The sequence below is a fragment of the Prionailurus viverrinus genome, chromosome C1, assembly GCF_022837055.1.
Source record: "Prionailurus viverrinus isolate Anna chromosome C1, UM_Priviv_1.0, whole genome shotgun sequence".
In the NCBI taxonomy this organism is placed as follows: Eukaryota; Metazoa; Chordata; class Mammalia; order Carnivora; family Felidae; genus Prionailurus; species Prionailurus viverrinus.
This window is the reverse complement of record NC_062568.1, coordinates 27,776,882-27,801,883: the sequence shown is the minus strand read 5'-3', so window position 1 is coordinate 27,801,883 and position 25,002 is coordinate 27,776,882. Positions and strand designations below refer to the sequence as shown.

At 36.5% G+C, this 25,002-nt stretch overlaps 1 protein-coding gene across 16 annotated transcripts in view; it reads left to right on the top strand.

Moving 5' to 3' along the window:
- CARF (calcium responsive transcription factor) overlaps positions 1 to 25,002 on the top strand; it is a 99,471-nt gene that overhangs the window by 61,305 nt on the left and 13,164 nt on the right. For 3 of the 16 annotated variants that reach the window (XR_007154513.1, XR_007154512.1, XR_007154508.1), the window contains 2 exons: positions 5,823 to 5,962; positions 20,802 to 20,855. Coding sequence is in view for 4 of the 16 variants with exons in the window: in XM_047869191.1 (XP_047725147.1) it covers positions 5,823 to 5,962; positions 11,183 to 11,257; positions 20,802 to 20,852 (266 nt within the window). In the remaining 12 variants the exon portion in view is untranslated. Of the gene's footprint in view, positions 1 to 5,822; positions 5,963 to 10,414; positions 10,516 to 11,182; positions 11,258 to 11,664; positions 11,750 to 13,574; positions 14,088 to 20,801; positions 21,290 to 25,002 lie in introns of those variants that run through there. The other 13 variants (XR_007154515.1, XR_007154509.1, XR_007154514.1 and 10 more) reach the window with 11 other exon arrangements.

Genomic DNA, 25,002 nt, shown 5'->3' with positions numbered 1-25,002 from the left:
ACTAGAACCTAGAGTACAATTTTGATTAGAATGGCTTAGGGTAGACATCCTTGCCTTGTTTCTGATTTTAGGGGAAAAGCATTTAGTCTTTCACTGTTATGGTGTTAACCATAAGTTTTGTATATGTCCTTTGTCAAATTGAATGAGATTCTTTCTGTTCTTAGCTTATTGAGAATTTTTATTAGGAATGGATATTTGATTTTGTCAGGTGCTTTTCCTGTGTATATTGATACAATCATTTTCTTTTTTTTAGTCTCTCAATATATTAAGATTTGATTAAATTTTGAAGGGTAAAGGCCTTGTATTCTTGCATTCCTGGAGTAAATCATACTTGTTCATCAGGATGCATTATCCTGTTTTACATATTTTACATATTTCACAAATGTTGGGTTTCATTTGCATTTAATGTTATTATTGAAATGGTTGTGTTTATGTCTTCCCTTCTATCTTTCTATTTGTTCCATCTGTACTTTGTTGTCTTTTTCTGTCCTTTGGTGAAATTGCCCTTTTATTATGATTCAATTTTACCTCCTTTATTGACTTGTTAGCTAATTATTGCTTTAGTGTTTATGCTGTACATCTTTAACTATCCCAGTCTACCTTCAAGTAGTATTCCATCATTTAACATGCAGTATAAGAATCTTATAATAATATACTCACATCTTTCCCCTTCTTTGTGCTATTGTGGTCACACATTTTATTTCTATATAGATTACAAACCTGACAATGCATTGTTACTATTTACACTTTAAATAATCAGTTATCTTGTATATATTATTTTTATACATTTTCCTGCTTTTTTGCATTTCTGGTAACTTTTGATTGGATGTCAGACATAACTTTCACCTTTTTCGAGTGCTGGATATTTTTGTATTCTTATAAATATTCTTGAGTTTTGTTCTGGGACACAATTGAGTTTTTTGGAAACAGATTATTCCTTTAATGTTTGCTTTTAAGCTTTGCTAGGTAGGACCAGGCAGCATTTAATCTAGTGTTAATTTTGTCTCACTATTGAGGCAAATCCCTTCTGAGTACATTGCTTTTGAACTAATGAGGTTTTCTACTCTGGCTGGTGGAAGAGGTATTCTTCTGAACCCTATGAACCTTAGAGGGTTGTTCCCAAATCCTTTCAGGTTGTTCTTTTCCCTAGTCTCAAGTAATTTCCTTATACTCATGCACTGATCATTAGTATTTTGAATGCTAGAGAGTGAATTTCTGCAGATCTCTGGAGTTTTCTATATAGCTCTCTCTTCTCCAGTACTTTGTCCTACAAACTTTAGCTGCTTTGGCCTTCCTCGATTCCAAGTTTTATCTCCTCTGCCCTGAGAGGTTCTGCCTGGTTTTCTACCCCATGTGCCACAGCCTAGAATCTCTTTGGACAGCTCTCTGGGATAACATAGGCCTCATCTCATCTGTTTTATATCTCTCAGGGATCACTGTCCTCTCTCATCATGTGTAACATTTTGAGGATCATTGTTTCATATATTTTATCCAATTTTATAGTTGTTTCAGGCAGGAGGATAAATCTGGTTACTTTTACTCCAGCTTGACTAGATACAGAAGTTCTCCAGACAATGTTGATGCCATGTCACGTTTGGGTTTCTGCAGGAGCACTAGAGTTGGGAGAATAAGTAGGAGGTTATGAGGGAAGCACAAGGGTAGATTACAAGATGGAGTAAGGTAAAACAAATCTGAGTGAGACAAGTAGGTATATAATTGTGGAATTTAGGGTATAGGATTGGTCCAAAGTAATCTCCAGAACTGTCTGATTGTATAAGGACCACCTTTGATAGTATAGTTTCCAGTCTCCACTGCCATGGCTCCACCACTCATGATTCAGCCTTCTTTAGGATGTAGGCCATGTAAGATACCAAAATGAATGATTTAAAAGTTTACCTTACTGGAATTTAGTGTCTATTACATGAGATATATAACTTTATACAAGATAGAAAATGGTAAATTTGAGGGGTGCCTGGGTGGCCCTGTTGGTTGAGTGTCCGACTTTTGCTTTTGGCTCAAGTCATGATCTCACAGTTTGTGGGATCAAGCCCCATGTTGGGCTCCACATTGACAGCATGGAGCCTGCTTGGGATTCTCTCCCCCTCTCTGTGCCCCTTCCCCATGCTCACACATATTAACACATGAGCATACTCTCTCTTAAGTAAATAAACTTAAAAAGAAAATGGTTAATTTGATCATAGGAATATGGATAAAATTATATAAGAGTGAAGAAGAAGATGGGACACCTTGGTGGCTCAGTTGAACATCCCACTCATGATTTTAGCTCAGGTCATGATCCCAGGGTCATGGGATCAAGCCCCATGTTGGGCTCACACTGAGTGTGGGGTCTGCTTAAGATTCTCTCTCTCTCCCTCTGCCCCTGTCTCCTGCTTGCGCTCTCTTTTTCTCTCTCAAATAAAAATAAAATAAAATAATTAAGAAGAAGGTGATGACATTACTTACAAGGAAGAGAACTGACATTTCAGTAAACACCAGACATTGTACTTGGTGCTTTACATTGTTTGGTTAAAGCACTTGGCATTTCACCTGGCATAAATAGTTTCTTATTATTGTAGCTTGGACTGGTGGTTAAGAGCCTGTGCTCTGAAGTCAGACAGATTGGAATCCCACTTCCTCTTTATTAGCTGTATAACTTTGGACAAATTACTTGAACTCTCAGTTTTTAGTATTTTTCTTTCCTCTGAATGAATGGTAGTAGTAGCTACTTAATTGAACTGTTATGAGGGTTTAATGAGTTAACCTATGTTGAGATCTTAGAATCTGTAACAGGCCACTCAGTATATGTTCCTTTTTATAATTAATATTAACAAGGAAATTTTAAATGCTGAAAGGTAAACATTTTCCTTATTCTCAAAGTGATGTGTCTGTTAGGTAGCATCTTTGGCTGTGTGCAACAGAGACATGATTTTGGTGGTTTAACCAAATAAAGAGATCTTATTTTTTTATGAAACCAAATCTGGACATTCTCACCAGGGATGTATGGTGGTTCCATAGGCTACCAGGAACACAGCAACCTTTAATATTTTCATATAAGCATCTCTAATGTGACTTTCATCTGCATACTTGTTGCTTTTTTGTCCATGGTGGTTGTTCCACCTCCAGCATTGATCAGAGTTCAGACAAGAAGAATGGAATGAGCAAAGGGCCTGTGCTGGGTGAATGAACCAAAAGTCTTTCTTAGGAGACCCATCTGCGACTTCCCCTTTTATCTTATTGGTCAGAACTGTTATATGACCACCCTGGTTACAGGGGATGCTAGAAAACGTAATTCTTTTAAAATTTGGGCACCACTCCAAGAAAAAATATATTTTAGTAAGACAGAATTCACTCAACTATTGTTGAGGCCACTAATGGTGACTCCCACAAATTGGAGAACTATAATTCAGAAATTGAATAACTTGCTTGAGGTCATTAAACAATTATTAACTGATAATATTGGTAGCAAGGTCTGTCCAGTACCATTCCACATTCCTTTTGCCACACAGTCCAGAAAACAAGTGATCTTTTCATTATAGAATCTTTGAGTTGGATCTTTAATGACAGGATATGAACATGAGATTAAAGTGCAGATGTCCAGAATTCAAGGAGCAAGTAGATGGAATTATATAGCTCATTGGGAGTACATTTTAAAGTTCATTTTGATCAGAACTTTAAGACTCAATGAAGGAATGAAGCTGGGATAAAGATTGGAATGGTAAGAGAGGTTAAATGGTAGAAATTCTAGAAGGCCAGACTAAGAATTTTACGTTTTGCTTAGTGTGTGTTACATTTAAAGTCTTATTGAAATGATTCATTAAAGGAGTCCATTGAGTCAAAAAGCTTTCCTAAAATCTGGGTGAAACTTTAAATGTTACAGATTTCTGAAAGTAGATATGATGACCAAATGGAAGTGATAGAGTAATTTTTTGATGACTATAATAAAATTGTATAAGTTTCTGGCCGTGACTTGCATCTATAATTGCTTTATAGAAGCTGTTGGGTTTTTTATATTTATATTCTACAAAGACACTCTAAAATCTTAAATATGGACATTCATTCATTCAACAAAACAGACATACTTCCTGCCCTTTTGGAGCTTACAGTCCAGCAGAGGGAGATAGATAATAAAAAATAAACATAGTAAATAAGTATATATAAACATAAGCTCATTATACATATTTGTATGTAAGTAATATATATTATTTATATGTAAGTATACGTATTTGTAAGTATATATATATTTATATGTAAGTATGTTATATGTATATTATACACTTATATGTTAGGTTGACAGGCTCCATAAAAATGGAGCAGGGAAAGAGGCAAATATGGGGTTAGTATGGTAAGAGTTACAATTTTAAATAGGACAACAGAGTGGGCCTCATTGAGAAGGTACATGCAAGCAAATTCTTAGAGTAAGAGTCATGCAGATACCATGCAGAGTAGTGCAGTAAGAGGGAACTGCAGGATTGGGAAGTGCTTGCTCTGCCTGGAGGTCAGCAAGAAGCTAATGTGTCTGGAGTGGAGTGAGCAAGTGAGAGAGTACTGGGAAATGAGGTCAGAGAGGTAATAGGGAATCAGATCATGTAAGGTCTTACAATCCATCATAAAGATTTTGCCTTTTACTTTGCGTGGAAATGGGAAGCCACAGCATGTTTTGAGCAGAAGAATGACAACATAATATGACTTACCCTTTAAAAGGATCATTTTGGCCATTGTGTTAAGAATACACTTTATAGTTTGTCTCTCTCTACTAAATTATAAAATTCAGGGTTAGGGATCTTTGTCTTTTTTTGCTCATTGATCTATGACAGTGGCAGATGCTTAGAAAATATTTTTGAATGAATGACCATCCACATTTAAGATTTTAGAGTGTCCTTATAGAAAATAAATGGAAAACAACCTAAAGAGAGAAGGGAAAGTTGTCAAGGGGAGAAGATTGCTGAAGAAATGTCTTTGAGAAGCAGAAAGGAGATGGGATCTAGTGTCCAAATAAAGGGTTTGACTCTAGATAGGACCATGGATACCTCATCTGTGGGTGGATGACAGGGGAGACTACATGGGTAAAGATGCTACTACTGTACAAGTGACAGTCTGTGGAAATCTCTTTTGATTGCTTCAATTTTCTCAGTAAATAAGAAGCCAGGCCCTTAGGTAACTGTGAATATGGGTATGTTGGGGGGAAGTGTGTTGAGGAGAAAAGCTAGTATGAGAGTAATTAGGCAAATGAAATATAGTATTATTAATGGGTCTACTTGATTAAGGGTTCACTTAAAGTTCATGTCCATCAATTGAAAATCAGATTAGTCAGCATGTTTATGTGTTTTTGTCCAATCATAATCAACAGTGGCTGAGTGTTTATTGAGAATCAGACACTGTGTTACCTGTTGGTTATACAAAAGATTAATAAAACCCAATCCCAGCTCTATGGGGGCTTACAGTGTAGTGGCAGACAGTTTTTTAATCAATTTGTAAAATGGTGTGATAAGTACTATCATTTCAAACAAAGGAAAAAACATTGTAAATCAAAGAAGTTCCAAAGTGAACAATTCAGGTTATGGAAGGAACAACAGATTAGTCTAAGAAAGCAAAATATTGTGAAAGAATCACTTTCAAAGTGTTACTTCCCAGTCTCCAATCAAAAAGGTGTTATGTATAAACTTTGTGTAATTCCAATCAGATCTTCTGCTTTGAAACTTAAACTAGATCCCAGAACTCCTAATTATTGCTTCTCTGATATCCCCTGTGAAATGCTAAGACTATCCAGATAGTATTCTCCCTTACCACAGGAAGCAAAAAACTCAGTTTTGCTTTATCAACAGGTTATTTTGGAGGTATTTTAAAGGAGCCAGCATTTGACGGTCATGGAGGTCTTATCAAAATCTGGTCACCTTGGAAACAGCATGCTTTTCTGAGGCCCTTTGAGCCTCCTACACAGGGTCTCTCCAATAACAGTGGTAAGGTAAGTTCATGTTGGGTTTGAGCTCTGATTTCTAATTTTTTTATCAAATACTCCAAATGCTTAAGTTTGTTTTGTTTAGTTTGAGAGTAATGTCTAGGAATAAACTCCATTTATTGATAATGTTTGAAAAACTTTTATTTGGTAGAAATCTGCGTTATTACTGTCAATACTGTTTGTCCTGGTAATTTCTTCATTGTGCATCTATTAAGAGGAAGTTCATAGGGATAAAAATGGGTGTAAACTTGTAGGTTCAGAAGGTTTCTTTTCAAACTGGCATCCTTTGGAAAAACTGTCTCAAGTCATTTATGAAAGTTTAATGAGAACTTTGCCCACTCTTGTTTTATCTTGTCCGTGAGGGTCTGGTTCTCTTTAGGAGAGGGTCCCTAAGATTCAAGGTTCACATTTGACTATATATTATCAGACTCATAGGTTTATCTTTAGTCTGGTTCTATAGCCATTCTGGGCTGGACTCCTGCATCTTATATGTATTTATACTAGAATCAAAATGTGTCTTGTTTACTTTCTTTTATTTATTTTTATTTTTTTAGATAGAGTATGTGAGTAGGGAATAAGGGCAAAGGGAGAGAGAAAGAGAATCCCAGGCAGGCCCCCCCGCCCTGAGAATGGAGCCTGATACTGGGCTCTATCCCACCTCATGAGCTGAGGTGAAACCAAGAGCCCAACACTCAACTGACTGGCCACCCAGGTGGCCTGTGTATTACTTTGAAAATGATAAAAGGATTATTTGGAATTAGAATTGTTTTTTGGGGGAACTTCTCATATAAACAAAATTGTTCTTTTGGGGACGTACTTTGAAGCAAAAAGAAAACAATATCTCAAATATACAGTTGTCTACATTTTTTTTTAATGTTTATTTGTTTTTGAGAGAGAGAGAGAGACAGAGCATGTGCGGGGGAGGGACAGAGAGAGAGGGAGACACAGAAGCAAGCTCCAGGTTCCTAGCTGTCAGCACAGAGCCTGACGTGGGGCTCGAACTCATGGACCATGAAATCATGACCTGAGCTGAAGTCGGCCACTCAACCAACTGAGAGCCACCCAGGCGCCCCTACAGTTGTCTGCATTTTAAGAGGAAACTTCCAATATAGTCAAGAGATTATGAAATTGCCTCCTTAAAAGATTCTTTGGTAAAGGCAAGAAAAAAATGTGAAAAATTTAGAAATATCTTCTCTAGATCCTTTCAAATCACAATTTGAATATGATGTCCTTGATTGTTCTATTTCCTCATCCTGTGTTCCTGTTTCCCTCTGTACTGTCTCTCCTTCTAACTTTTTCTCCTTCCCTTCAAAATACCCCATAAGGATATAGTCTTGTTGGTCTAAAAGAGAAAGATCACTCTGTTTAATGTAAGAAATACGAAATACCCCTTTCATTTTTATACTTCAAGTATTAACAGTTACTGGCATTTTAATCAAAGAAATCAAATTGTCTAGGGGGCCTAAATTAATCTTTAAACCAGCTGTAATGACTGACTCTTCCTCCTGCTTCCTCACCCTCTCTTATGTGCATGTATTTCAAAATAGGTTTTCTTGCATCTAAACTTTCCCCTGTCTTTAAGTAAGGAAAGATAATTAGTCTTTTCCGGTGCTAATTTTGTATTTGATTAAAGTTGGCTCCCTCTCATTTTTAATTCATATTCCTTTTCTTCTTTTCCCTCCCTAGGGAAACATTAGAGATTAATTGACAAAAAAAGTTATTCTGTCATTATGTACTCAATCTAGAAATATCTAATGAATTTCTACAATAGAAAGAAAAATTATTAAACTGTTTTCTGTTTTTTTTAAAATTGCTTTTAAGAGGGGCTCCTAGTTGGCTTAGTCCGTTGAGTGTCTGACTTCGGCTCAGGTCATGATTTCCTAGTCTGTGAGTTCAAGCCCCGTGTGGGCTTGGAGCCTGGGAGCCTGTTTCGGATTCTGCGTCTCCCTCTTTCTGCCCCTCGTCCACTCATGCTCTGTCTCTCTCTCTGTCAAAAACAAATAAACATTTTTAAAAAATTGCTTTTAAGAGATATTTCTGGTTAAAACTAAGAAAAGAAGAAAAAACTTGTTGCTTCCAAGATGAAAGGCTCTGAACCAGGATTTAAAGGGTTTTTATTATAATTTCATTTATGAATACAAAGTTTATATATTATACAGAAAATATTCATAAAGTATTCCTGATAGAATGAGTTAATCATATTGGTTTAAAGGATTGAAAAACAATTATCTTCCTGACTTTAATATATGAAATTAATGCCAACACAGTATGCTAGTTATACAGGAAGATTGAATATCTCATAATTTAAACTTTATATATTTGTTACATTGGTTTTTTTTTTATTTTTTTTCTAATCTTACATTGGTTTTATGGGACAAATTATTATTATCATTATTTCTATAAATTAAGTTTACAAAAATTTAGATTCATGATTAACTAGATAAAATTGTAATGATGGATATCTTTAAAAAGTTTATAATCTCAAGTTATTTCTATAATATCAAAATTCTTGGGATGCCTGGCTGGCTGAGTCAGAAGAGCATGTGGCTCTGCATCTCGGGTCATGAGTTCAAACCCCATGTTAAGTGTAGAAATTACTTAAAATAAAAAAAAACAAACTTAAAAAAAACTTTAATATCAGAGTTCTTAAGAACTTTATACTTAACTAAAATTTCAATTTCTAGTTCCTCAGCTAACTTAAAAACCTTAGACAGGGGCACCTGAGTGGCTTAGTCGGTTACGTGTCTGACTTCGGCTCAGGTCATGATCTCACGGTTGGTGGGTTTGAAACCCGCGTCGGGCTCCGTGCTGACAGCTTGGAGCCTGGAGCCTGTTTCGGATTCTGTGTCTCCGTCTCTCTCTGCCCCTCCCCCACTCGTATTCTGTCTCTGTGTGTCTCTCAAAAATAAATAAACATTAAAAAAAAAAAAAAACTCAGATAAAGGTTAAACTGAGTTAATTGATACATAGGCTTTGAATACTTGGACAAAATCTAAAGAAAACAATGAGTGACATTGGTCACTAAACGTTATATTTTACTGTTATTCTTCTTTTTAAATTTTAATGTTTTATTTTATTTTTGAGAGAGAGAGACAGAGTACTAGTAGGGAGGGGCAAAGAGAGAGGGAGACAGAATCTGAAGCAAGCTCCAGGCTTTAAGCTGTCAGCCCAGAGCTCCATGCAGGGCTCGAACTCGTGGACTGTGAGGTCATGACCTGAGCTGAAGTCAGATGCTTAACTGACTGAGCCACCCAGGTGCCCCTTTATTGTTATTCTTATCTATTTAAAAATAGATATAGATCGGGGTGTTTGGCTGGTTCAGTTGGTAGAGTAAGTGACTCTTAATCTCGGGATTCTGAGTTCAACCCCATGTTGGGCCTAGAGCTTACTTCTAAAAATTGAAAGGAGGAAGGAAGGAAGGAATAGATTTATAGGACATGAAAATATTTTTGGATTTTGTTATATACATAGTTTCCTTAAAATTCATAAAGACAATATGACAAACATGCTCATTAGAAAAATAACTATGCAGGGCGGCTGGGTGGCTCAGTCGGTTAAGCGGCCGACTTCGGCTCAGGTCATGATCTCACGGTCCATGAGTTCGAGCCCCGTGTTGGGCTCTGTGCTGACAGCTCAGAGCCTGGAGCCTGTTTCAGATTCTGTGTCTCCCTCTCTCTGACCCTCCCCTGTTCATGCTCTGTCTCTCTCTGTCTCAAAAATAAATAAAACGTTAAAAAAAAAAAATTAAAAAAAAAGAAAAAACTATGCTAAGTGAAATTAGTCAGAGAAAGACAAAAATCATATGACTTCACTCATATGAGGACTTTAAGAGACAAAACAGATAAACATAAAGGAAGGGAAACAAAAATAATATAAAAACAGGAGGGGGACAACAGAAGAGACTCATAAATATGGAGAACAAACAAAGGGTTACTGGAGGGGTTTTGGGAGGGGGTATGGGCTAAATGGGTAAGGAATCTACTCCTGAAATCACTGTTGCACTATATGCTAACTAATTTGGATGTAAATTTTTAAAAATAAAATTAAAAAATAAAATTAAAAAAAAACTAAGTAGGGGCGCCTGGGTGGCTCGGTCGGTTAAGCGTCCGACTTCAGCCAGGTCACGATCTCGCTGTCCGTGAGTTCGAGCCCCGTGTCGGGCTCTGGGCTGATGGCTCAGAGCCTGGAGCCTGTTTCCGATTCTGTGTCTCCCTCTCTCTCTGCCCCTCCTCCGTTCATGCTCTGTCTCTCTCTGTCCCAAAAATAAATAAACGTTGAAAAAAAAATTTAAAAAACAAAACAAAACAAAACAAAACTAAGTAATTCCTCATTTTCTGTCTTCTAGTTTTGTCTAGGGAGAAATAAAAGTTGATCATATAGGTTAAATGGAGAAAGTAAGACTATATTCAGTTTAATTACAGAGAGATATTTGTTTCTTAAAGAAATTTTTGCACCTAGGAGGATACATTGATAGGATGCTGAAATGGCCTTCTAAAAGCAGAGCTTCAGCATTAACTCAGAGGCAGCATTCTGAAAGGGTGGATACCATCCTTGAAGAGGTAATGTATGCATAAATCAGAGACCTCTGTATAGTGCTGTGTTTCCAACAGGAAGAATACATGGGTCCAGTAACCATGGGACAGAAGCAGGAGTAGCCCCATTTACCTTAATTTCCAATGACACACTGGGAGATTTTGTTTCCCATCCTTTTAATTCTGGGCTCTGTAGGTTTGGAGGTCCTGGTTCCCAAAGCGAGCATACTCTTGCCAGGGGGAACACAAAGTTTTTATTCAACTATAAGGTAAGGCTGCTGTCAGTGCACTTTAAAGTCCTTGTATCCAGGCACCAACAGGTAAGAAGAGGCATCAGCATACTGGCAGGAGTGATCAGCCCAGATCAGCAGAAGGACTTAGAGCAGGGGGACTACATGTGGAGCCTAGATGATCCATTTGGACACCTTTTGGTCCTCCTGTGCCCCATTGTAACTGTGAATGGATGCATGCAGCAGTGTCTGCACAAGAACAAAATGGTCACTCAGTCCTCTCAGGAATTAAAATTTGAGTCATAACACCAGTAAGGCTCCAAGACCTGGTGAGGTAATACCTGATGGTGAGGGAAATTAGAATAACCCCTGGAAATGGGAGAACATGAATACCAGTTTTAGCTCCAGAGATCAACTGCAGCATCAGAGGTTCCTTCTGAGCATCAGAGGTTCCTTCATTTCAGGAAGATGGGCCAGAAGAACTATGGGAGACTGGCAATCTGACCTGTGGGGAGAGAGAAATCTATTCAGCACAAGAGGTAGGCCATGGCAGCAATGAAAATGAGCCCTCAGAGCTCCTGCTGCAGATGGAGTGATTAATAAGTGGCCCCAGCTGCTGCTCTGGATCTATCATGGTGCCTGTGCAGAAGCTATGCTTCTCACAGGCTGCTCTCAGCCAATGACTGGGCATGGCAAAGGTACTAAGATGGTCCCACTTCTGTGAGGAGGACTCTGATGGGTAACATGACCTGAGTTTTCCCCATCAGCCTTGTAGACTTTACGCAATACTAATGGGGCCCGTGCATTGAAAAACTCAAATTAGACCCCCAAAACCTCATAAATATCTTATCTTTGTCCTTCCTCCTCAGACACACTGCTAAGATCTGTCAAAGTAGTATTCTCCTTACTATAATAAGCAAAAAACGTAGCTTTGCTTTATCAACAGGTTATTTGGTGGTATTATTAGGCAGATAGCATTCAACAGATGAAAAGGAGCCATCATTCAGAAAGCAGAGAGAAGATCTTCACAGGTAGGAGGAACAGTAAATGCAAAGGCCTTGATGTGGAAAAAAGGTATTTAAGGGCAGAAAGCAGAGCAGTGTGGCGTTAGCTTAGAGGCAATAGAGAAGATGGTGTGGAGTCAGTGGTAATCATAGTGTCAATTTCATTCTGAGTAAAACAGAACCTATTACAGGATTTCTACTGGAGAAGTGATATACCTGGGTTTATATGTTGTAGAAGAATATGTTATACAGGGACATGAATGGAAACAGGGAGAGCAATAAGGAGGTTATTAGAAAGGCACACACATGAGAGCTTAGGTGATTTGCATCTAGAGTGATAGTGATACAGGAGGCAAAGAGAAATGGAAAAATTCAGGTTATATTTTGGAGATAGAATCATCAGGACTTGTTGATTGGTTGGCTGTTGGGGAGGGCATGTGGGGATGTGTGTGAAGGAAGGGAAGGAATGAAGAATGACTCCAGCCAGGGTTTTACCTGTGAGCGACTGTGTGAATGAATGGTAGTAAATTTTACTGAGTTGAGGAAGACTGATGGGAAAGAATAGACTTGGAAGAGAAAATCAAGAGCTCGTTTTTGAACCTAGTTAGTTTTGACTTCCAAATGGAACTGTTAAGTTGGCACTTACAGATACAACTCTAGATGTCAGGATTGGACATAAACATTTTTGTGATTTATCAACATATAGATGGTAATGAAAAACTAGAGAACAGAGAGATCACCTGAGGAAAAAAAAATGCAGATAAAGAAGAGAAGAATGCCCAGGATCTAGCCCTGAGGCCCTCCAACATAAAGGTTAGCTAGAGCAGGAAATATGACTAAGAAGTTAAAAGGAATACCACGAATGCTTAGAACTGGTCAGTTGAGTCCACTTTGGAACCTGTGAGGAAATGTCAGGGCAAGAAGTATCTCAAATTAGATTAGTTGCAAATTAAAGCAAATTCTCAGTCCTTTAGTTAACAAATACATATTCAGTGTATTATAACAGTGGTGTTCAAAAGACATTACAATATAAGGTGGTAAACCCTTAATATACCAAGTATATGTGTAACGCTCCCCTACAAGTGAGGGATATCAGATCTCTAGACTTGATTATAAAAATATTTCAGAAAAGTCTTTCTGCTTTCTATCTAGTCTTTTTAAAAGCAACTACCTAAAAAGATCAATTTTTGTTTTTTTTATACATTCAATTTTAGGTTTAATAAACATTAAACTTCTTAAACTTATTTTGCTTTTACCTAAAATATGGTTTTAGGTGGAAGTAATAAATTCTGGCTTTAAAAGATGATTAGAATTATATAAATATATTAACTGTTCTTAAGAAGATCCTTCCTCTCTTTTTAGATTTGATTAACATTTGACAATACATTGTAATGTTTTGATATTAGAATTATGTGAATCAAAACTATGAGTGTATTTGAACTTTCAAGAAGAATTTAACCAAAAGATATAGGAAAGAACAAAATAAAACAATGTGGTAGATATAAAACAATTTGTGGTTTTCAGAGTAACAGACTTCTATATCAGTTGCATAATAGTAATTATTTATTCATGAAGTCTTTTTATTTCCATGGAAACACTGAGATCATTTTAATTTTTAATTACATTAGAGTTTACAGTTCCATAGATTTTAACTGTAGTAGCAAGCACAAAAGCTAGAGCTCTACCCATTTCCACTGTAAAAAATATAAAGGAGGAAGAAAGGGTTTAAAATGATGATGAATTTCACTTAATTACAACCTTTAACTGTATATTGATTATTTCTAATTTCTCCTAAACCTGCCCTACAATTTTATGTCCAATTAATTTTTCCATTTTTGTCTATACCCTTCAGGTAAAAGTATTTTCACAGGAAAAAACTGCAATGCAAAATTGAGCAATGGATGCTGGTAAAATAGGTAGTTTGTGAGATAAGTAAAATAGTTGTGAGGTAATAGAAAAAGCAGAGAACTAGCTCTGCCACTTAGCTGAATTATCTCAGGTGAATCACTTCATTTCTCTGGCCCTCAATTTCTTCATCTGTACCCTGAGAGAGTGAGGTTGAATGATAGAACTCAGTGGTTCTATGTAAGTGATGAATCAATGGATTCTACTCCTGAAACCATATGTTAACTAACTTGAATTTAAATAAATTGAAAGAGAAAAAAAAAGAATTCAATGGTTCTGTGAAATGGCTTGGCTGTATGGAGTCCAGGACTTGTGGGAACTATCCACGTGGGCCCTACAAATATGTTGATAATATTTCTCATGATATGAGCATTTGTCAACAGGGACTGGTTTGAAGGTTTTTTCAAAATTGTCTTTAATTGATGCATAATATTGCATAATATTTTTTTTACATCTATTTTATTCATTCCCAGATTGTTGAACATTTAGATATTTTCAATATTTTTAACATCAAATGTCATTTTTTGCATCTCTGACTACTATGTTTTTGGTTTAGATTCCTAGACATAAAGTAACTAAACAGCATAAGCATTTTTACTCTTGATAATATTATCAAATTTCTTTCCATAAATGTTATATTGTTTTAGTCTATCTCAAAGTAATTTTTTTTTTTATTTGAGAGAGAGAGTGTGAGTGAGGGAGAGGGATGGGGGTAGGAAGAGAGACAGAGAGAGAGACAGAGAGAATCCCAAGCAGGCTCCATGCTCAGCATAGATCCTAACAGGGGGCTCCACCCATGACCCTGGGATCATGATCTGAGGTGAAATCTAGAGTGGGATACTCAACTGACTGAGCCCCCCAGGCACCCTATCTCAAAGTAATTTTTGATTGTGCATCTGATCATGTCCTCATGAGAATTAAATATGATAATTTAAAGACTTTTCTAATTTGAAATACTTTACTTTTTTCAAATTAACATTTTTTATTAGTGAGGTGTTTTCATATATATTTTTTATGTGAAATACAATCTTTTCATTAGCCCATTTTAATATTGCAATTTAGTTTTTAAACAAAATCCATTTCTGTTGGCCTAGTACTTTTTAAAAAATGTTTAGGGATGCCTGGGTGGTTCAGTCAGTTAAGCATCTGACTTTAGTTCAGGTTGTGATCTCATAGTTTGTGAGTTCAAGCCCTTCATCAGGCTCTCAGCTCTCAGCGTGGAGCCTGCTTCGAACCTCTCTCCCCTTCTTTCTCTGCCCCTCCCCACCTCTCCCTGACCCTCCCCCATCTCTGCCCTCCCCCACTATGCACATGCTTCTCTCTCAGAAATAAACATTTTAAAAAAGGAAAAATATTATAATTATTTGCTACCTAGCAATGTGCACTTTCTTTTTAACTTGCTTGCCCTATCCTTTCCCAAATTATGTAGCATGCATACTATCAGTAATGGTGGAACATAAAGTCATTGTTCATTTTGATAGAGTAGGCAGTTAGTTAGGATCTAGCAGGAGGCCTAGAGGCCAGCAAAGAGGAAGTACAGCTATCTGGAAAGTCAGAGGCCTGTCCTAGCAGCACTCCACAAGAAGCTGGATCAGACCAGACAGATCCAAGATGGCAGGTGCCATGACAGAAAACCCCTGACCAAATAAGGAAGAGAAGGCTCAAAACCCTGCTTCTAAGAAATCCTCAGCCCAAGCAATCAATATCCCATGCCCTAGTTAACAGCTGTCAATAAGAGATAGAAACCCAAACCCAATATCACATTTCCTGTGCTTGCTCTTTCTTTTGTGCTCTTTTTTTTATTTTAGTTTGAGTATAGTTAATATACAGGGTTATAATAGTTTCAGGTGTACAATATAGTGATTTAACAATTCTATACATTACTCAGTGCTCGTCATGATAAGCCACGTATTTCACCCATCCTCCCACTCATTTCCCCTCTGGTAACCATCAACTGATTCTCTATAACTAAAGAGTGTGTTTCTTGGTTTGTCGTCTCTCTCTCTCTTTCCATTTGCTCATTTGGTTCTTAAATTTCACATGTGAGTAAAATCATATGGTATTTGTCTTTCTCTGACTGACTTATTTCCCTTAGCATTATATCCTCTCTAGCTCTATCCATGTTGTTGCAAATGGCAAAATTTCATTTTTTTATGGATGAATAACATTCCATTGTGTATATATACCACATCTTCTTTATCCATTCATCAATCAATGGACACTTCGACTGTTTCCATAATTTGGCTATTATAAATAATGCTGCTATAAACATAGGGGTGCATGTATCCCTTTGTATTATTGTCTTTGTATTCTTTGAGTAAATATCAGAACTGTGATTGCTGGATTGTAGAATAGTTCTATTTTTAATTTTTTGAGGAACCTCCATATTGTCTTCCACAGTAGCTGCACCAGTTTGCATCCCCACCAACAGTGCACAAGGCTTTCTTTTCTCCACATCTTCACCAACGCCTGTTGTTTCTTGTCTTGCTGATTTTAGCCCTTCTGACAGGTATGAGGTGATATTGCATTGTAGTTTTGATTTGCGTTTTCCTGATGATGAGTGATGTTGAGCGTTTTTTCATGTGTCTATTGGCCATCTGGATTTCTTCTTTGACGAAATGTCTGTTCATGTCTTCTACCCATTTTTTAATTGGGTTTTTTTTGAGGTGTTGAGTTGTATAAGTTCTTTATTTTGGACACTAACCCTTTATCAGATATGTCATTCGTAAATATCTTTTCCAATTCTGTAGGTTATCTTTTAGTTTTGTTGATTGTTTCCTTTGCTGTGCAGAAAGAAGCTTTTTATTTTGATGTAGTCCCAAGTTTATTTTTGCTTTTGTTTCCCTTGCCTCAGGAAATGTAGCTACAAAAAAGTGGCTACAGTTATTAGTGTCAGAGAAATTACTGTCTTTGTTCTCTTCTACGATTTTTATGGTTTTAGGTCTCACATTGAGGTCTTCAAGCCATTTTGAGTTTAGCTTTGTCTATGGTGTAAGAAAGTGGTCCCGTTTCTTTCTTTTGCATGTGTAGCTGTCCAGTTTCCCCAACACCATTGTTGAAGACTGTCCTTTGCCCATTGGATATTCTTTCCTGCTTTGTCAAAGATTAATTGACCATATAGTTGGGGGGCTTTCTATTCTGTTCCATTGATCTATGTGTCTGTTTCTGTGCCAGTAGCATACTGTTTTGATTACTTTGTAACATAACTTGAAGTCCAGGATTGTGATGCCTCCAGCTTTGCTTTTCTCTTGAAAGGTTGCTTTGACTATTCAGGGTCTTTTGTGTCCCATACAAATTGTAGGATTGTTTGTTCTAGTTCTGTGAAAAGTGTTGGTATTTTGATAGGGATTGCATTAAATATGTATATTGATTTCAGTAGTATTGACATTTTAAGAATATTTGTTCTTCCAACTCATGAACATGAAATATCTTTCCATTTCTTTGTGTCATCTTTAGTGTCTTTCATTAAAGTTTTATAGTTTTAAGAATAAAGATCTTTCACCTCTTTGGTTAAGTTTATTCCTAGTATTTTATTGGTTTTGGTGCAATTGTAAATGGGATTTTTCCCTTTCTTTCTTTTCTTTCTTTCTTTCTTTCTTTCTTTCTTTCTTTCTTTCTTTCTTTCTTTCTTTCTTTCATCTTAGTGAGAGAAGCATGCAAGTAGATGCAAGAGAGGGGCAGTGAGAGGAAGACAGAGAATCCAAAGCAGGCTCTATGCTAACAGTAGACAGCCCAACGTGGGGCTCAGACTCAGGAACCACGAGATCAATACCTGAGCTGGAGTTAGATGCTTAACCAACTGAACCACCCAGGTGCCCCAGTGAGATTGTTTTTTTTAAATTTCTCTTTCTGCTGCTTCATTATTGGTGTATAGAAATGCAACAGGTTTCTGTATATTGATTTTGTATCCTGTGACTTTACTGAAATCATTTATCAGTTTTGTAGTTTTTGGTGGCGTCTTTTGGGTTTTCTCTATATAGTATCATGTCATCTAAAAATAGTGAAAGTTTTACTTCTTCCTTACTGATTTGGATGCCTTTTATTTCTTTCTGTTGTCTGATGGCTATGGCTAGGACTTCCAGTACTATGTTGAATAAAAGTGGTGAGAGTATACATCCTTGTCTGATTCCTGACCTTAGGGGAAAAGCTGAGAGAAAAGCATTTCCCTGTTGAGTGTGATGTTAGCTGTGGGTTTTTTATATTGGGGCTTTATTATGTTGAAGAATATTTCTTTTAAACCTACTTCGTTGAAGGTTTTTTATAATGAATTGATGTTGTACTTTTGTCAAATGCTTTTCCTGCATCTCTTGAAGTGATTATATGGTTTTTATCTTTTCTCTTATTGATGTGATCTATCTCATTGATTTATTTGGGAGTATTGAACCACTGTTGCATCCCAAGAATAAATCCCACTTAATCATGGTGAATGATTTTTTTTTATGTTTTGTTGGATTTTATTTGTTAGTAATTTTTGAGGATTTTTGCATCTATGTTCATCAGAGATATTGTCCTGTAGTTCTCTTTTTTTTGTGGTGTCTTTATCTGGTTTTGCCATCAGGGTGATAACTGTCCTCATAGAATGAGTTTGGAAGTTTTCTTTCCTCTTCTATTTTTTGGAATAGTTTGAGAAGAATAGATATTAACTCTTCTTGAAATGTTTGGTAGAATTTGCTTGGAAGTTTTTTTGATTACAGATTCAATTTCATTGCCAGTAATCATGTTGTGTTCAAATTTTTTATTTCTTCCTGGTTCAGTTTTGGGAGGTTATGTGTTTCTAGGAATTTATCCATTTCTTCTAGGCTGTCCAATTTGTATAATTTTTCATAATATTCTCTTACAATTATTTGTACTTCTGTGGTATTGGTTGTTACTTCTCCTCTTTCATTTGTGATTTTTGTTCTCTCTGTTTCTCTTGAGCTAGTCTCCTTTTACATCTCAAGAGTGTACTTTCAGTTTAATGAACTTTCCCGCTTGTGTCACTCCTTTGGTGTGCTGTGTCTGTCCTTGAATTCTTTCTTGGGATGAAAACAAGAACCTTTGGCAACCTCTTTGGGTTGGGCTGGGTGGAGGCCCTAGGGCCTGGGGTCTCTGAAATTCACCCAGCAACAATTAACATATATTTACTTAGTTCTAAAATATGGCAATAGATAACACTTATTGAGTGCCAGATGCTTTATATTTATCATTTAATCCTCACACCTGGCCTGGGTTTTATTATCCCAATTTTATGGAAGAAAAACAAACTCAGAGGGATTGAATACTTTACCCGAGATTATACATAGCTAAGAAGCCAAGAATCAAAAATCTAAACCCAGGACTTTTTTACTCCAAAGTCTGTGTTATAATCAGATTTCACTCTAAATTAAATAATTCATGAACTATCAAAATTCACCATGAGGAAGAGTATGCTTCCTGCCAACCTAGAGTGTTTATAAATTAAAAGATAAGGGACTGTAGGATATAGATTAATATATTAATGGGGGAGCAAATATTTTTTTCAGAGTAGTATTAACACTTTTATTTTCAACCCACCTTGATCTTTGAAATCTCCTGAAACAAAATATTTAATTAAAAAGTTGTTATAAAGATCTAATAGAGGACGGTATTTAAGTTTTCTTTTTTTAATGTAAGTTCTTCACCCGACATAGGGCTTGAATTCACAACCACAAAATCAAGAGTCACATGCTTTACCTAGTGAACCAGCCAGACACCCTGAGGGACAATCTTTAAGGAACATTGGCTCTAAGCCATTACTGTCTTAGATTTTGTATACCAAATAGTTCAGAGGATATTTAAATTGGAAAATAAGCATTTCATTCTGTAATTCATACACATTTGGAGCTGTCTAGATTCCAGATCTTTTCTAGTTTGTCAAGAATTTATATTACGAGTGGATGTTGACTTTTGTCACATAATGCATCTATTGAGATAATTGTATGGTTTTTCTCCTTTAGTCTATTAAATTGGTGAAATGCATAGACTGATGGGTTTTTTAAAGTTTTATTTTAATTCCATTTAGTTAACATTCAGTGTATATTAGTTTCAGGTGTACAGTATAGTGATTCAACCCTTCCATATATCACCCTGTGCTGATCAAAAGTGTAATCCCTACTTTGGCTCAGGCCATGGTCTCACAGTTCAGAAGTTCAAGTCCCTCATAGGGCTTTGTGCTGATAGCTTAGAGCCTGGAGCCTGCTTTGGGTTCTGTGTCTCCCTCTCTCTCTGCCCCTCCCATGCTCACACTCTGCCTCTCTCTCTCTCTCAAAAATGAATAAACATTAAAAAAATTAAAAAAAAAAAAAGTGCAGTCCTTGATCTCCATCACATGTTAACCCAGCTTGTTCTCTATATAGATGGATGTTTAAATGATACATGTCATACATATTTTTTGGTACACACATGCACAGTTTCTCCAGCTCCATACGAAGTAGTTGGATCATTGGATATACATGTAGCTTTACTAGATAGTGCCAAACTGATTTCCAAATCGATTGTACTAGTGTATACCCTCACTAACAGTGTATGATAATTACAGTTGTTTCATATCTTTAAAAATACTTTTTATTGTCAGACTTCCTAAATATATAGTGGGTTTTAATTGTGGTTTTAATTTGCATTTCCTTAATTGCAACTGAGTTTGAGTACCTTTTCAATATTGGTTCACCATTTGTATTTCCCTTCCTGTGAATGGCCAATCTAAATATTTTGCTCATTTAAAAACTTCTAGGGGCACCTGGGTGGCTCAGTTGGTTGAGCGTCCAACTTCAGCCCAGGTCATGATCTCATGGTTCATTAGTTCGAGCCCAGAGTCAGGCTTTGTGCTGACAGCTCAGAGCCTGGAACCTGCTTCAGATTCTCTGTCTCCCTCTCTTTTTGCCCCTCCCCTATTCACGCTCTGTCTCTCTCTCTCTCTCTCTCTCTCTCTCAAAAATAAATAAAAACATTAAAAAAATTAAAAACTCCTAGATAGTTTCTATTACTTTTTTTGTTGGGATTCTATACATATTCCAAGTAAGAGTCTTTTATTAAAAATATGTTTTACAAATATATTTTCCTTTTCCAAGGTGTCTTTGCTCTCTCTGTAGTGCTTTTGAGGAACAAGCTTTTTAAATCTTATTGTAGTGAAAGTTATCAATTTTGTCCCTTATAGCTAGTGCTTTGTTTCTTGTTTCAGAAATCACTGTGTGGAAGCTTAAACGAGCCTGTGCAGAGAGACCACATTTAACAGGTTTTGTGGGTTTTTTGTTTGTTTTGTTTTTGTTTTTAGAGAGCGTAAGCAGGGGAGGGGCAGAGGGAGAGAGAATCTCAAGCAGGCTCCATGCTCAGTGTGATGCAGGGCTCAATCCCACAACCCTGGGATCATAACCTGAGCCGAAATCAAGAGTCAGATGCTCATCTGAGCCATCCGACCGAGCCATCTATTTTATGTTGACAGTCCAATGAAGTTCCAAGTCAACAGGCAGCATCAACCACAGACATGTAAGTGAAGATGTCTTCAGATTATTTCAGCCCTCAGCCATTGAGTCACTCCCAGCCTTTGAGTCTCCCAGCTGAAGCCCCAGACACTGTGGAGTAGATACTAATCATCTCTTCTTTGCTCTACCCAAATCCCTGGTCCATAGAGTCTGTGAACACAATAAAATTTTTGTTTTATGCCACTAAGTTTTACTAAGTATTGTTTAATGCATAGCATAATTTTATTTTGTTAAAAACATATACTTGCATCATTGAATACATTTAGAAAAGTGGGGAAAATACACATAACTGAGTTGTCATGGTTATCTCTGGATCATGCATATTTACAAATAATGACACAAAGTTAACTGAAAGGAAGAGAAATTTCATTCAAATTTATTTTTTTTTTAAGATTTATCTTTTTTTTAATTTTTTTTTTCAACATTTATTTATTTTTGGGACAGAGAGAGACAGAGCATGAACGGGGGAGGGGCAGAGAGAGAGGGAGACACAGAATCGGAAACAGGCTCCAGGCTCTGAGCCATCAGCCCAGAGCCTGACGCGGGGCTCGAACTCCTGGACCGCGAGATCGTGACCTGGCTGAAGTCGGACGCTTAACCGACTGCGCCACCCAGGCGCCCCTCATTCAAATTTAAAGATACCTGAGGATCTTTCCAAATATTTGTTTTTTATTAAATTTGTTTAAACAAAACAATAGCAACAGTTCATCTATTTCTTCCACCCTCCAACCCCTGCCTCTGGCAACCACCAATCTGTTCTCTGTATCTATGAACTTGGATTCTATTTATTAAAAAAAAAAAAAAAAAAAAAGAGAGAGAGATCATACAGTGTTTGCCTTTCTCTTTCTTATTTCACTGAGCATAATGCCTTCAAGGGGCACCACAAGGTCTTAAGATGATTTGTTATGTAAGAATTGTGGAATAAAAAGACCATGGGAACCTTTAAAAAAAAAAAATGTTGTGATAGATGCAACCTAACAGTTTTTAGTGTCTGGAAATACTGATATTATAAGAGAACCAAACAAACTATGCTCAGTCACCTGATGATGTTGGGAATAGGGTAGTGTTCAGACTACACATTGTTCTCCCCAAATCCATTTTCCATAGTATTACCTAGGTATATGGACTCCTAGTGAGAAATAGAATTTTCCAGTATCCTTTCTAGCTAGATGTAGGTGTTGACTAAAGTCTTGCTCATGGAATTTGAGAAGTGAGTGCCACTTCTATGTAACCAAAAGGAAATGGTCCTTCATTTCCACTTTTTCTTCCTTCCTGTAAGCTGGTTGATAAGGACAATATCCTGTGAGTTCAAAGAGCAATGAGAAGGGGAGAACTGGGGCCCTTGAATCTCATTGTGGGATCGAGGTGCGCTACCTACCTTAAGACTGTTAGAAAGATATAAAATTCCCATCTTATTTAATCCACTGCATTTTACATCTATATTACATTAAACTCTCCCTCCACCCCTTAACTTACACAGGTAGTTAAGAATAGGAGGGGAGAGACCGAAAGATAATAGGATTTGTATGAGCACAGCCTAGGAAGTTGGCAATGTTGGAAATTATCAAGATACCACTTTAAATCAAAATCTGTAAAGGGTGGATCAGGAATCTAAAAAGGAAAGGAAGTTGCTGTCTTTAATCATATGTTCACTCATTTGGTCAGTTATTGGTCACTTAAGTATCTGGAATTTATACTCCCTTCCATAACCTCTCTTGTTTTTAATAGCTATTACAACATTCTGATGAGAAATAAAATTTATAATGCCTAAATTATTACATAAATGCCTATTTTGGCTTTTAGCGTTTTTTGCCTTTTTTTTACCATATCCTAGTCAAGTAAAATAACTGCACCTTTCTTTCTTTCTCTCTCTGCTCTCTCTTTAATGATAAACTATACATAAGGTAAAGTTTACCATTTTAACTATTTTTAAGTGTACAGTTCTTTGCCATTCAGTACATTCACACTGTGTGCAACCATCTCCAGAACTATTATCCGTCTCCAGAACTTTTTCTTCATCTCTAACGTTAACTCTATAACCATTAAATAATAACTCCCCATCGTACACTGCCCTAAGTGGTTCTCTTTTTTGTAATAAAATACCCACTAAAACATCAGAAAGCTTTTAATGAGACTGAGTGGATAACTGCAAACAATAAGATATAATTGGGAAAGTGGGCATTTGATGTTATTTTTTTTTTTTTTTAAGAGAGAAAGAGAGCATGAGTTTGGGAGGGACTGAGAGAGAGGGGGACAGAAGATCTGAAGCAGGATGTGCTTGACATGGGGGCTCATACTCATGAACCTTGAGATCATGACCTGAGCTACAGTCAGAGACTTAAGCAGCTGAGCCACCCAGGTACCCCAAGAAAGTAGGCTTGTGTATGCCACTTCTATTTGTAAAATTATTCAACTGAGGGTATTTTCTTTACAGTGGCTGCTTGATTTCTTATCTGGAAACCTAAAAGCTAAATGGAAATTTTTTTGTTTAGTTTTCTATTCTTCCTCTTAATTTGTACTGAAACAAGCTTTTGTTTCATTCAACTTATTCCTTTAGGGCACTATTTTCCATCTGCTTATTCGAAACTGGAAACCATAATCTTCTTGATCTCCTAATGTGTGTCACCATGATGAATCATATGATAAACAAAAGCTAATGATCCTTTTGGCAGGAAATAAATACAGGAATGGAATGCTCAGTAAACAAAGATCTTTCTCCTTAATTAAATACATTACAATAAAATAGGAAAAGTGAAATAGGTAACTTTTTTCAGAAATGTCTTCAGAAAACTGTGAAACATTTTGTGTTTTCATCATTGTTGACTTGACTGCCTTTAATATGTATTAACCTTTACAAACTACCTGAACTCAGATGTTTTAATAAGTGTTACTTTTTGATTACTATTAAAATTTTGTGGTAATATGAAAAAGTAAAGCCCTATGAGTCAGTCGTAGTTGTTTACCCCTGACACTCTAGATTTCATAATCTTAATTCCAAATACACTGATAATCATTAATCCACTTTATTACTGAAACAGAAAAAATGTAAGGAGCCAATAAATCAAACGAATATACAAATCAAAAGAATTATCAAAAAAACCAGAAAACTAGTACCAGATGCAGTTCCTAAGAACTACTAGATTAATGTTAGAAATATCATATTCTTTTTTTTTAATTTCCTTTTAATATTTATTTACATTTGAGACAGAGAGACAGAGTGAGAGCAGGGGAGGGGCAGAGAAAGAGGGAGACACAGAATCCAAACCAGGCTGCAGGCTCTGAACTGTCAGCCCAGAGCCTAACGTGGGGCTCGAACCCATAAACCATGAGATCATGACTTGAGCCAAAGTTGGACGCTCAATGAACTGAGCCACCCAGGGGCCCCTCATACATTCTTTACTGTGAATAATGTAGGGGAAAAAAAGTAATTGAGATGTGTGGTTGTACAGCATACATGGGGTAGAGATTACATAGAGGTGGTTTTTTTTTTAAATTTTCTTTTTAATTCATATAGTATTGTATTGCTGTAAGAAAGAAATAATCCTTGATGCATAACAGTAAAGAGATCTCAGATACTTGAATTTGAATTAGAGCAATTGGATTTCAAGAAAGCTGCTTTCTTAGAAAATCTCTCCCAGCCTCAAATTTTTATTTTATTCACATTTAGGTAAAAGGAAATAATAATTTTGGAAAGAGAAATTGCTACTTTATAAGTAAAATTTTCCTGTAATTTCTTTTTTCTTCTTGATTAAAGATTTTTTCTCTACTGTAGACTTTGGAAGTCTTAACTTTCAATTAACTTTCCAGCCACCATTGAAAGTTTATTTTACGTGAAAGTGAAGTGGCTTTCTTTCATGTTTCAACTAAATTTTAATTACTGTATTCTGTGTGTTGGAAAGA